Here is a 13247-nt window from a genome sequence, read left to right as displayed (position 1 = left end):
ATAAAAAAGATAAAGGTGAGGAATGCCTACCCCGATTTTTTAAACTAAGAAATGAAGGGAAGCTCTTGCTTGTCTGCTGCTGACCTTTGCTGGGTGCAATTGGAAAAACTGTCTGGGAAAAGCTGTGAGTAAAATTAGAGGTGCTTGGGAGTGAAAATGAATGTGTGTCCCCCCTCATTCTGCCTTGAAATCCTTCGAGGAGATGTTTAAACTCCTTTATCTTCCCTTGTGAGCCCAGGTTTGTGCTGGGGCTGCCCAAACCCACAGAGAGCAGCGGGGTGGAAGCACAGCAGCCCCTTGGAAGGGGCAGAGCTCTGCCTTGGCCCAGCACAGCCCCAACCACCCACCAGCCTCTCCATCTTCATGCCAGACTCTCATTTTGTGCCCTGCCAGCAGCCCAGCCCCAGGGATTGCTCACTAACCCCAGGGATTGTTCACTAACCCCAGGGATTGTTCATCAGCCCCAAAGATTGCTCTCTAACCCCAGGGATTGCTCTCTAACCCCAGGGATTGTTCATCAGCCCCAGGGATTGTTCACCAGCCCCAGGGATTGCTCTCTAACCCAGGGATTGCTCTCTAACCCAGGGATTGTTCACTAACCCCAGGGATTGCTCTCTAACCCCAGGGATTGTTCATCAGCCCCAGGGATTGCTCACTAACCCCAGGGATTGCTCACTAACCCCAGGGATTGCTCTCCAACCCCAGGGATTGCTCAGTAGCCCCAGGGAATGCTCTCCAGCTCCAGGGATTGCTCTCTAACCCAGGGATTGCTCTCTAACCCCAGGGATTGCTCTCTAACCCCAGGGATTGCTCACTAACCCCAGGGATTGCTCTCCAGCTGCAGAGTTTGCTCACTAACCCCAGGGAATTGCTCTCTAACCCAAGGAATTGCTCTCTAACCCAAGGAATTGCTCACTAACCCCAAGGAATTGCTCTCTAACCCAGGGAATTGCTCTCTAACCCAAGGAATTGCTCACTAACCCCAAGGAATTGCTCTCTAACCCAGGGAATTGCTCTCTAACCCAAGGAATTGCTCACCACCCATGCTCTCTCTGCAGGTGGTTGGGGAGTGGCGGTTCAGCCGCATCCACTGTGATATCTTTGTCACCCTGGATGTCATGATGTGCACTGCCAGCATCCTCAACCTCTGTGCCATCAGCATTGACAGGTGAGGGCTCTGTGCCACCAGGCTGTGCCAAACCCAGGCTGGCAAGGCCCAGCCATCTCTGTGGGACTCAGAGGCTGGGAAACTGTGGGAGTGTTTGAAGAGCATCCCAGAGGATCCTGATGAGCTGTGAGCAGGCAGTTCTGTCAGGAGGCACAGAAACTCTGCTCCTGGGGGTGCAGATGGAACTGCTCTGTGCTCCATGGCTCTGGCCCTTCTCTTTGTACTCTGGGATGGTGCAGGGGCGTTGGTGGGAAGGGTGGGAAGAGAACACCACGAGCTGACCCAGCCTCACCCTCCTGGCGTGGCTGCAGCCCCCTGGCACCCATGACCCGTGCTTGGCGGGCAGGGCTGGGCAGTGGCAGCCCTGGCAGGGTGACAGCAGCCTGGGGGATGTGTCCCCTGCAGGTACACGGCCGTGGCCATGCCCATGCTCTACAACACCCGCTACAGCTCCAAGCGCAGGGTCACCGTCATGATTGCCGTGGTCTGGGTGCTCTCCTTTGCCATCTCCTGCCCGCTCCTCTTCGGCCTCAACAACACAGGTGAGGGCTCTGACACCTGCAGCTGCCTACTGCTGTCCCCCCAGGTAGCCAGGAACAAGGGTGGGGTCAGGTCTGAAGTATATTGCAAGTGTTCTTTCCCTCTGCAGCTCCCTCCTGCTCCCTCCCAGACAGGCAGGAACAAAGGTGGGATCAGCTCTGAGGTGTATTTGAAATGTTCTGTCCCTCTGCCACCTGCAGCTGGTTCCTGCTGTCCTCCTGGCTCCCAGATAGCCAGGAATAAAGGTGGGATCAGGTCTGGGGTGTATTTGAAATGCTCTCTCCCTCTGCCACGCCTCACTGTTTGCACACTGAGTCTGGGTCTGTTTCATCTCCAGAGCAGGGTTTCAGTCTCACCAGAACTGAGGTGATGTACAAGTTCACACAACACCAATCTGTGTTACCTTAACATTTGTCCACTACAAATTCAAAATCCTCCTTCTATTAAAACACACGAAAAGGGAAGCCATGGGACAAAACCTTCCCTGAGGCAGCAGAGAAAAGGACTGGCAGTCCAGGCAGCAGTTTCCTGGGAATGTTGGGCTGGATCCAGCATGGGATCAGCAGTGCTGAGCTGCAAGGCAAGGAGCAGCCAGGACTTTGGGGGTGATGTGACCCCCTCCAGCCCGAGGGACACCAACCCTGAGAGGTTTTCTCTTGCAGATGAGAAGGAGTGCATCATTGGCAACCCTGCCTTCGTGGTGTACTCGTCCATCGTGTCCTTCTACGTGCCCTTCATGGTGACGCTGCTGGTGTACGTGCAGATCTACATCGTGCTGCGGCGGCGCAGGAAGCGCGTCAGCACCAAGCGCAGCAGCCACGTGCTGGACTCGGACACGCAGGCCCCCCTGAAGGTAGCCAGCCTCAACACCTCCCCCTGCCCTGCTCCCCTGCCCCACACCGCCCTGCCTGGGGCAGAGCTCCCACAGCCGCATGCTGTGGTCACTTCGGGGTCCCGGCTGCACTCCCTGGGCTCCCGGCTCGCGGGCTGGGGCTTCCCTGGAGCTCAGGGCTGTTCCAGCAGCAGATCTGCACCAGGAGCTGCTGCAGCGACCCCCAGCATTGCCTTGGGCTGGGCTGGGGTAGCCAAGAACAGAGGCTGCACCATTGTGTGAGTCGGTCCTGCAGAATCACAGAATCAAGGAATGGTTTGGGTCAGGAGGACACTGAAGCCCATGGGCAGAGACACCTTCCACTGTCCCAGGCTGCTCCAAACCCCATCCAACCTGGCCTTGAACACTCCCAGGGATCCAGGGGCAGCCACAGCTGCTCTGGGCACCCTGTGCCAGGGCCTCCCCATGCTCCCAGGGAGGAATTTCTCCCTAATATCCAATCTAAACCCACCTTCCTTTAGCTCAAGGCCATTCCCTCATGCCCCACCACTCCAAGCCCCTCTCCAGCTTTCCTGGAACCCCCCTTTGGGGGCTGTCAGGTGTCCCCAGAGCTCGGTGGCAGTGCCTGGGGTGCACAGCTCCTCTCTGGGAAGGACAGCTCTGCAGGACCAGCCTGTCCCTGCAGGAGCTGTGTGTGAGGGAGCCCAGCTGGGCGGGCTGGCTGTGAACCCACTTGTCAAAGCAGGGCTTTGGCAGCACAGGCAGCACAGCCTGGGGGATGCTGCAGCTCCAAACCGTGCTGCCTGCAGAGGAGGCAGCCACACAGGGACACACACACACAGAGCAGAGCTCCGTGGCCTCCTTCCCCTGGTGCACAGCACAGGGCCAGCAGCCTCCATCCCTGCTCCATCCACTTCTCCATCCTGCTCGGCTCCTGAGCCGCGCTGGTGAACTCCTGATTCATCCCTTTGTGTTCCCACGTGCCTCCCTTACCAGCTTCCCTTCCCAACCCCTCTCTGCCTGTGTAACCTCTGAGCTGGTGCTTGCCCCTTAGGACAAATGCACTCATCCAGAAGACGTCAAGCTCTGCACAGTTATTGTGAAGTCCAATGGGAGCTTCCAAGTTAATAAGCGCAAAGTGGTGAGTGTTAAAGAGAAGTGGGAGCTTTCCAGAGCCTTCAGCCTTCCCCTTCTCCCTCAGGACACGAGGTTCATTTATGTAGGGTGGGAGAAAAATAAACCTAAGAGCAAAGGTTACCATTCAATCTCAAAATTTAAATAGTCTTCCCATTCCTTGGAGTGAAGCAGGGGGTTTAAGCTCACAGAGCTCACAAAGCCAGATTAAGCTCACCGAAAGATCAGCTCTAAAAGCCATGGCATTTGAACATTTTTGTGCCTTTGAGTTCCTTCTCCTCTCTGTTATTTAAATCTTGGACTGCATTGGCTTTGTTGGGTTTTGGTTGCCGATTCCATTTTTATTTATTTGCATTCTGAAAACCTGAACAAAATCTGTAGAGAGTGGAGACAGCGTCTCCCCCATTTCTGAGCCTCTGAGCCTGAGAATCCTCCAGTGCAGCCCTGTCCATCCCATCTGCCCAGAATACCCCAGCACAGCACAGCCCTTTCTCCAGGCAGGGAGGGAGAAGAGGGACTGACTGTTCTCCAGCATCATCCAGCTTCACTCTGTAAGGAATGCTCGTTGCTCCTCTCTGTGTATTTACCTGTCATTATGTTGTGGACATTTGATTCTTGTCCAGGAGGCAGAGAGTCACATAGAAGAGATGGAAATGGAGATGGTGTCCAGTACCAGTCCCCCTGAGAAAACGGCCCTCAAACCCACAGCACCAAGTAACCACCAGTTGATTGTGCCAGTTGCTTCTAATCGGGGCAACAACTCTACCCTGCAGGCACCCCTGAGCAGCCCTGGGAAGGTGGAGAAGAATGGCCATGCCAAAGATTCCCACCACACAGCCAAGGTCTTCGAGATCCACTCCCTGCCCAACGGCAAGACGAGGAACTTGCTCAAGGCCGTGATCAGGAGGAAACTGTCCCAGCAGAAGGAGAAGAAAGCCACGCAGATGCTGGCCATCGTGCTCGGTGAGAGCGTGCCCTGGCTGCCCTGGGCTCCCTGCAGAAACCCCTGTCCTGTGCAGGCTGATTTTCCAACCCCCCCAGAACTCATTTCCCTTCACACAGTAGAGGGTGGCAGGCAAAGTGTGCTGGTGTTCACAGTGGTCTGAGGATGAGGGAAGAGACCAGAATGTTGACTCCATGTTTCAGAAGGCTTGATTTATTATTTTATGATATATATTATATTAAAACTGTACTAAAAGAATAGAAGAAAGGATTTCATCAGAAGTCTGGCTAAGAATAGAAAAAGAAGGAATGATAACAAAGCCTTGTGGCTCAGACAGAGAGTCCGAGCCAGCTGGGCTGTGATTGGCCATTAATTAGAAACAACCACATGAGACCAATCCCAGATGCACCTGTTGCATTCCACAGCAGCAGATAACCATTGTTTGCATTTTGTTCCTGAGGCCTCTCAGCTTCTCAGGAGGAAAAAAATCCTAAGGAAAGGATTTTTCATAAAAGATGCCTGTGACAGGCAAAGGGCTGCCCACGGGAGGGGTCCCTCCTCCCCAGCCACACACAGCTGGCACCGAGGGTGCACAGTGCACTAAGCTGGCAGGGCTGCACTAAGGGTGCCCAAAGCTGCCCCTCTCGGGGGCATCTGAGCTCCCAAACCCAGGGAAGAGCTCCTGGGCTTTCTGGAACAAAAGGCAGCAGAGCTCAGCAGAGCTGGCACCTCTGAAGAGCAGAGTTTCTGCTGTGTCTGGGCTCATTCCTCGAGCAGAGGAGTTCCTTAGTGCCAGGGCAGGACGCAGACCAGCACACTGAGCACACAAACACAAATCCCATTCCTCTGTGAAGTAAATTCCCCCTCTCTTGAACCTTGCTGTTCCCCCAGCCCGAGAACCCGCCCAGCTTTCAGCCATCAAACTCCTCCTCTCTCCTTTTCCCCCCCAGGTGTTTTCATCATCTGCTGGCTCCCCTTCTTCATCACTCACATCCTGAACATGCACTGCGACTGCAACATCCCGCCGGCCATGTACAGCGCCTTCACGTGGCTCGGCTACGTCAACAGCGCTGTCAACCCCATTATCTACACCACCTTCAACATCGAGTTTCGCAAGGCTTTCATGAAGATCCTCCACTGCTAAAGCCACAAACAGCGCCCGCTTTTTTTTAGGGACGGAGGGGGAAGAGGGAGCGATGCCATCCGTGCCGGGGAGGGGGCTGGAGCTCTGGAGCTGGGCACCGCGCGGTGCCCGGGCGCCTGGTGGGGCTGCAATGAGGTGGGAGGGTGTCTCACCCCGCTGGGTGACCTCTGGACCGGCCCCAAGGGCGCTTTGCAGAGCCAGCCTCACGCTGTGTTGGAAGTGGAGGTGCAGGAGCCGAGGAGCTCTCGCTCGGTTCTCGCCCGTGGCCACCCGGCCTGGAGGGCGCTGTGGACACGGGGTGGCCACGGGGCAGCAGGAGGTAGCGCTGGGTCACAGTGGTCCAACTCTCACCAAAGACAAGGCCATGCTTCCCCCTGGCAGCAGGAGCCAGCCAGGGCCTCTGCAAGCTCCGTGCAATAGCTTTGCCTTCACCTCGAGCTGACTCACCCGGTGTTTAACTGCTGAAGCCTTCAGAAATTCCATAAAAAAACCAACCCAAGAACTTTCAGAGGTCCCCAGGCGGGTCGAGAAGGTTCTGCCACCCCCAGACCCTGCAGCAGCGGGAGCCTACGAGCCATGGGTGGAAGGGAGAAGGGGGCATCAAGTCTCACATCAAACCATCGGTGTAAATAGGAATGAACAGGATGGATTGTGGAGCCCCAAGCCAAAAAAAAAAAAAAAAAAGAGATGGAGAGAGAGGAACTCAAGGAGTGGAACCTTGTCTTGCATGGTGTACATCCAACAGGACCCCCTCACCTCCCATCAGCGATTTCTGCCCACCAGCATCTCATCTCCAGGCTCTGCCCAGGTGACAGCAGGGGAGGGTGGCAGCGTGGTGAATGTACAGACACGAGGACACTGTGCCAGGGGAGGCACCCTGAGCACCCAGCCAGGCCAGAGCTGCTTCTTCTCACCCAAATCAGGGGCCCCAAGGAGCGCCTCAGGTCTGATTTGCCTCTGTCTCTCCCCAGAGAGTGCAGAATAACATTGTGCCTAATTTAAATCAACAGTCAAGGAGATAAAACTGTGCATTTTGGAAAAAGCCAGAATAAAAACCCAAGAAAGCCCCTGCCTGGACCAGCTCCTGTGTCCAAGCTGGAGTCTGGGAAGGTCTGGATGTTTCCAGCATCCTTTACTCTCTGCTGTCTATTTTTCCATGGATTCTAGGAATGGAAACCCCACAAGAGCATCATCTCACCACGCTGAATCTGGCACTGCCAAACCCACGCTCTACGTGCTATTTGTACTCAGTTCACATGATATTTTGCAATATCTCTGTAAATAAAACACAGCAAGGTGAATAAAACAACGTGGAAATAGGTCTGGCTAGAAATTCCTGCAGGATGTGGAGCAGCAGAGGGTTGCAATAGCCATAAACAGGGGCAGACTCCCAGGGTGCAGTTTCCTGCTGTTTTCTAAAGGAGTAAAGTCACAAATGGGAGAGCAATAGAATCCCTTTTTTTTCCTCTATGCAGTTTGTGGAATATTCACTCAATTTCTGCTTCAGATGAGGTGAAGCTCTGCCAAGGTTTCCTTTAATTCCCTGGATTTGCTGTGTTGCTAGCAGAGCACCCTCCTGTGCTGGTAGGAGATGTTCCAGCCCTGGTTCAGGAGGAGATTGCACCAAGCAGCTCTAGCACACAATCTCAGCTGCTTTCTGAAATGGAAGCAGCAGTCCCACCTTAATCCCCAGGTTTCTGTTCCAAACCTGGCATTCCTGGAACGGGCTGGAACCCAGGGCTTTGATTTTCAGCCCACAGCCTTGTGTAACATTTGAACCTGGCTCTTCAGAGCTAAAAGCTGCAAAACTGGGAACTCCCAACTCGAGGGATCTCAGGCACACGTGAGCTCTTCTTTCTTCCCCTCAGTTTCAACCAAACAAATTCACTCAGTGGTGGGAATCCACTCAGACTTGTACCCCAATATCCACAGAATGGTGCAAAGGCAGGAGGTTTTGGGGCAGAAAAATAGCAACAAGCTACTGGTCCATCTTTTAATGTATTTACAAGCAGAAAGATCCATTTGACTTGGGGAATTAACAGGTGGGGAGCTGAACAAAAATAGCAAATATGACATATATAGACCAAAAAAAGCTTTAAAGCATTTGGAAGTTGCCATAGGTGATGTTTGCCCTATACTAAAGGCTGGCGTGAGCCCTCAGGATAAGTGGAATAATAACAGGATAAATGGAATAATAATATCCCTCAGGATAATGTGGATAATATCTTCCCTTTGTGCCATAATTTTACTTTGTGTCCAGTTTTAAAACCCTCATCTCCAGTGCTGTGCACCTCGCTCCCAAATTTTTTTTTTTTCTGAATCTAGAAGCAGAACCTCAGAGCTCAACCCACCTGAAAAACTCTTCCAAAATGCCATGGAGGGAAGAAAGCTGCAGGGAAAGGCAGTGTTCTTCATGTGGAGCAAGCCCCCAGGTGTGATTTCCAGAGCTGCAATATTGGCTGTGAGGAATCACCTGCAGCCTTCATCCCCGGGACACTTGAAGCTGCTCCTTCCCACCACTCCAGGCTGAACTGTGGGAGTGTGAAGGTCCCCAGTGCCCTTGGGAGGGTGGCAGTGCCAGGCCTGCCCATCTCTGCAGCAGCTTTTCCTCCCCCAGACAACTCCTGCACTTGCAGACAGCAAACAAAGCACTTTGAAAGCCAGGACTGGGCCTTGCCCTCTTGGAGACAGCACCAAAGTCATCCTCACCTCTGGTGTCCAAGGAGTGAAGCAGTGCCAGGAGCAGGGGCAGGGGGTGCTGGCACCAGGAGACCTCTGGGAGCCCCTCAGAGCCCAGCCCAAGGGATTTGGGAGCCTCCCCCCATCTCTGAGCCTGCCAAACCCAGACCTCACTGTTCCTTTCACCCTGGAAAAATCAACCCCTGCTTCCCCAAGGACCTCTGCTGCTGATGGGAAGGGCACTGAGCTGGTTTTTAAAACCACCTTAAGCAGAAGATTTCATTTCTTTGTTCCTCCAGACCTTCAGAGCCTTGCTCTAGCCCCTCTTTTGGGATTCATTATTTACAATTGAAGCTTTTGTTCTGCTTATTGAGTCTTCCTGGTCCTGCTTTCCCTCCCTGTGGTTCCCAGCTTGCTGAAGCCCTGGGTGGGGATCTCTGCACCCCCAAACAGGTTTGAATTAAAAGCCAGTGAATTCTGCCTGCACTGTATTTGCTGCTTGCCTGCTTGCTCCCACTCCACAGAACTGTTTATCTTCCTGGCTGAAGAGTAAATGAACTCCAGTAGGTCCAACCAGCTTATCCAATCCTGCTGAAATAATAATAATAATAATGATAATAAAAGGAAAACAGGAAAAATAAAGCCACTACCTCTTGTGGTGAAAATCTCCAGTGCAAACACGGCTCCCCTGGGAGTCAGGAATGTATAAAATGCCCATCACAGGTACATGTGACACCAACAATGTCTTCATGCAGCTCTGTCATTAAATAGAGACTTGCACAAGCCACCCTGATGTCCATCTGCTTGTTTTGTTCTGCTTTACTCTGGGCTCTGAGGAGTCCTGGTTCCGCTGCACAGCTCAAACCCACAGAGCAAAAGCTGCCCTCACATGAAATTTGCCTTTTTTCTGACTTTCTTTTCCTTTTTCCTCCCTTACCCCAGTCTACCCCTGAGAATCCTGGTGTTTGTCTTGCCTGCAGCCACGAGAATCAGACGTGGGAGAGGAAAGCTGCAGAAGGGCACAGCCAGAAGGGAAATGGTCTGAAATGGTCTGAAATGTCTCCCCTGTGCCAGGCAGGAGAGGGCTGGGCAGGATGGGAGGAGGAAGGGGAGGAAGGCACAGGTGCCCAGCTGGATTCATGCTGGAGGACTGAAGGATTTTATTTTGGAATATTTTAATTTATGTTGCGCTGTTTTCTCAAGGTTTGGTGTTTGTGCAGGTGGACCCTCAGCCAGGCTTAATCAGCACTTTCAAAATAAAGATTATTTTCTTTATATAAAAGAAGAAGAAAAAATAATGCAAAGAAAATCCTTCCCACTGCTGGGAAAGAAAGCTGTCTGTCCATCTCCAAGAACTAACAGGCTAAAATTTCAGTTTAATGGCATTTCAGAGCCAACACAGAATAATCCCTGCCCCAACGCCCTCAGTTTATGCAGAACCCAGAATCTGCAGAACTGCAGGGTTCAGATGAGGCTGAATTCCCCCGTTGGATGATTCACCTCAGTGCCACCGTGACAGAGGGAAAATGAGGAGCTCCAGGCCCCCTCCCCTCCCAAACTCAGCAGAATAAATGATATTTTCAGATCCAACAGGACACACCAGGCTGTTTGCAGCCAGTCTGGCCTGAGCCTGGCAGGATCAAAGGCAGCTGCTCTGAGCTTCACCCTCACAGCCAAATTTCATTTCTAAGCCTGTGGACAAAAGCCACTCACAGCACCCAAAAGAGATAAAAGGGATGCTCTGCCCATCTCCTGGGGCATCTGAGTGAGCCCTGCTGCTCCAGGTGAGCCCTGACACATCCCTGGCTGTGCTTTGTTCTGCACAAAATAAAAAGAGAGAGAAAACCAGTTACTCTTGTTAAATTAACTCCCTGTCTTTAATCAAAGCTTCTTTTAATAATTCCAACTGCTCCCCCAAGCCTTTCTGACAAGATACCAGCCTGTCTGCTTCATAAAGAGCTTTTGACTCACAAATAACAACTTTCTTCACCAAAGAAAGAGTGATCACAGTGGACTAAACATAATTACAGCATCATGAATAATTAACAGGCCTAGAAATGCCTTTAAAGAGACTTAAGAAGCAAAGAAAAAAAAAGCCCTTTTAAAGGAGAGGAGAGCACTGTGCCTCCCCAAGCTGCCATGCTGGGCTGGGGAAGAAGGAGAGGCTGATGAGAGTGAGTGAGCACATTTAGCAGCTCTGCCTCCCTGCTGCCAGCCTGCCTGGCATGCAATCAACTGCACTGCAGCCCTGATGAGCCAGGGCAGCCCCAGCTTGGCCCTGCCAGCCCCGGGGAAGGGAGGGACAGCACAGGCCTGACCCTGCCCTGCGTGAAAAGCAATTTCTGTGGTTCTACCCAAGCCCTTCCCTGCCAGGGGATCTGGTGGTGCATGGTGAAAAGCAAATTTTTTGTGATTTTACCCAAGCCCTTCCCAGCCAGGAGAGCTGGTGGCACATGGAGAAAATAAAATTTTTTGTGGTTTTATCCAAGCTCCTGCCTGCCAGAGCAGTTGGTGGCACATGGAGAAAAGCAATTTCTGTGGTTTTACCCAAGCCCTTCCCTGCCAGGGGAGATGGTGGCACATGGAGAAAAGCAAATTTTTTGTGATTTTACCCAAGCTCCTGCTTGCCAGGGCAGTTGGTAGCACATGGTGAAAAGCAATTTTTTTGCTGGTTTTACCCAAGCTCCTGCTTGCCAGGGCAGTTGGTGGTGAAAAACAGGTTTTTGTGGTTTTATCCAAGCTCCTGCCTGCCAGAGCAGTTGGTGGCACATGGAGAAAAGCAATTTTTTATGATTTTACCCAAACCCCTGCCTGCCAGGGGAGCTGGTGGCACATGGTGAAAAGCAATTTTTATGGTTTACTCAAGCTCCTGCCTGCCAGGGCAGTTGGTAGCACATGGTGAAAAGCAATTTTTGTGGTTTTACCCTCCCCCTGCCAGGGGAGCTGGTGGCACATGGAGAAAAGCAATTTTTATGATTTGACCCAAACCCTTCCCTGCTAGGGGAGCTGGTGGCACACAGCAGGGGCACCAGGAGTGGCAGAGCAGCAGAACAGGCACAAAGTGGAGCTGGGGAAAAGGGGCTCTGCAGGGGGATGGGGCTCAGCTGCTGCCCCTGCACTGGGCAGGCTCAGCTCAGAACAGAGGGGGGAAATCAGCCCCAGATAAATCAGGTAAATCTGGGGAAATCAGCCCCAGATAAATCAGGTAAATCTGGGGGAAATCAGCCCCAGATAAATCAGGTAAATCTGGGGAAATCAGCCCCAGATAAATCAGGTAAATCTGGGGGAATCAGCCCCAGATAAATCAGGTAAATCTGGGGGAATCAGCCCCAGATAAATCAGGTAAATCTGGGGGAATCAGCCCCCAGAGCTCCTGGCTGGGAGGGGACACACTCCTCTGTGGCTGCTGCCTTTGGGGGCAGAGGGAGGCTGACTCTGCAGGAACAGGAGCCTTCATCCCCTCCCCTCCATCACCCCTCACATCTCTCCATCCCAGAGGATTCCCTGCTGCCCCTCTGGGGCTGGAGCTGCCTCAGCTCCTCACCTGCAGCCTGGGAGCCTTGGGATGGGGAGTTTGTCAGGATATGAAGGGGAATTTTTGAGGATATGAAAGGTGAGCGGTTCCTGACCACAGCCTGCCCCATCAGCCTCTGCCCCTGAGCTCAGGACAGCAGGACAGAAGGACAGAGCAGCAGGCAGCACCCAGATCCTCCTTCCCATGGCCGATCTTGTGGGGTTTTAATGCTGGGAAAAGACAAACCAGCAGAATTCAAGGGTCCTCATGGCTGTTTCTGCTTCCTGGCTGTATCCAGCTGTTCATAAATCCTTCTGAGCTGGGTGCAGGGCAGATGGAAAGGGCTGCAAACCTCACCTGGCAGAAAACCAGGTCATAACCTCAGCCCTTGCCACTGCATGAAATGTTTCCTGACAGCCATCATTAATATTTACTGCACAGTGCAGCCACAGAGCTGATTGTTTTTATTCAGGCCGTGTGAAAAAAGCAGGAAAAGCCCAAACTGACATCAGCCAGAAATGTAATCTCATCTCCAAGTGCTAACAGCAAGACAGAGAATCTCTGAGCAGCTCCTGAGTTCAGAGAGCTCTGTCAAATCACCAGCTGGAAAATGTACAAAGCTTCAGAGGGAAACCCAGGAGCTGCAAATCTGATTGAACAAGACAGGTTATGAGCTGGGAGCTCGTCTGTGTGAAGAAATGGGCAGTCAGTGCCAGTCTAAACAAATATGTACAGCTCCTCTGAGCACCTCCCTCCCCCTGGGACAGCTCCTGGCAAACACCGAGGTGGCTTTGAGCTGGCACCGTTCTCTGAGTTTGCTGGGGAAAAAAACCCTGCAAAGATGGCAAAGCAGCTGCTGTGGCTCCTGCAGAGGGATGTGACACAGGGGGATGTGCTCACAGCAGGGCCAGCTCTGGGGTGACAGCAGGTGTGTGACAAATTTGGGGTGACAGGAGTTGTGTGACAAATTTGGGGTGACAGGAGTTGTGTGACAAATGTGGGGTGACACCAGGTGTGTGACAAATGTGGGGTGACACCAGGTGTGTGACAAATGTGGGGTGACAGGAGGTGTGTGACAAATTCGGGGCGACACCAGGTGTGTGACGAGCTCTGCTGAGGGGGGAGCACACCCTGGATGAAATCCACGGCGTGAGATGATGCCATGGCATGAAGCAGTGACAATTCTGTGACATTCAAGAGCTGAGCTCCTGCCTCTGCCTCCCTCTGGGCCGTGGGCTGCGTTCCCTGCTATGGAACCGCTGGGGGAATGATGAAAATGGGAGGGTTTGACCC

The 13247-nt window shown here is 52.8% G+C and overlaps 1 protein-coding gene across 6 annotated transcripts in view; it reads left to right on the top strand.

The window, feature by feature from the left end:
* The window catches only part of DRD2 (dopamine receptor D2), a 31273-nt gene extending 22045 nt beyond the window's left edge, over nt 1-9228 (top strand). For 3 of the 6 annotated variants that reach the window (XM_077189971.1, XM_077189970.1, XM_054647489.2), the window contains 6 exons: nt 1059-1168; nt 1574-1710; nt 2371-2561; nt 3595-3681; nt 4298-4637; nt 5568-9228. In XM_077189971.1, the coding sequence (XP_077046086.1) occupies nt 1059-1168; nt 1574-1710; nt 2371-2561; nt 3595-3681; nt 4298-4637; nt 5568-5761 (1059 nt within the window). In that variant the 3' untranslated portion in view covers nt 5762-9228. The remainder of the gene's footprint in view (nt 1-1058; nt 1169-1573; nt 1711-2370; nt 2562-3594; nt 3682-4297; nt 4638-5567) is intronic. The other 3 variants (XM_077189972.1, XM_054647490.2, XM_077189973.1) reach the window with 3 other exon arrangements.
* Nucleotides 9229-13247: the final 4019 nt, after the last annotated feature.

This window comes from Agelaius phoeniceus, chromosome 23 (genome assembly GCF_051311805.1).
Source record: "Agelaius phoeniceus isolate bAgePho1 chromosome 23, bAgePho1.hap1, whole genome shotgun sequence".
In the NCBI taxonomy this organism is placed as follows: domain Eukaryota; kingdom Metazoa; phylum Chordata; class Aves; order Passeriformes; family Icteridae; genus Agelaius; species Agelaius phoeniceus.
This window is presented reverse-complemented; position numbering and strand designations above follow the sequence as displayed.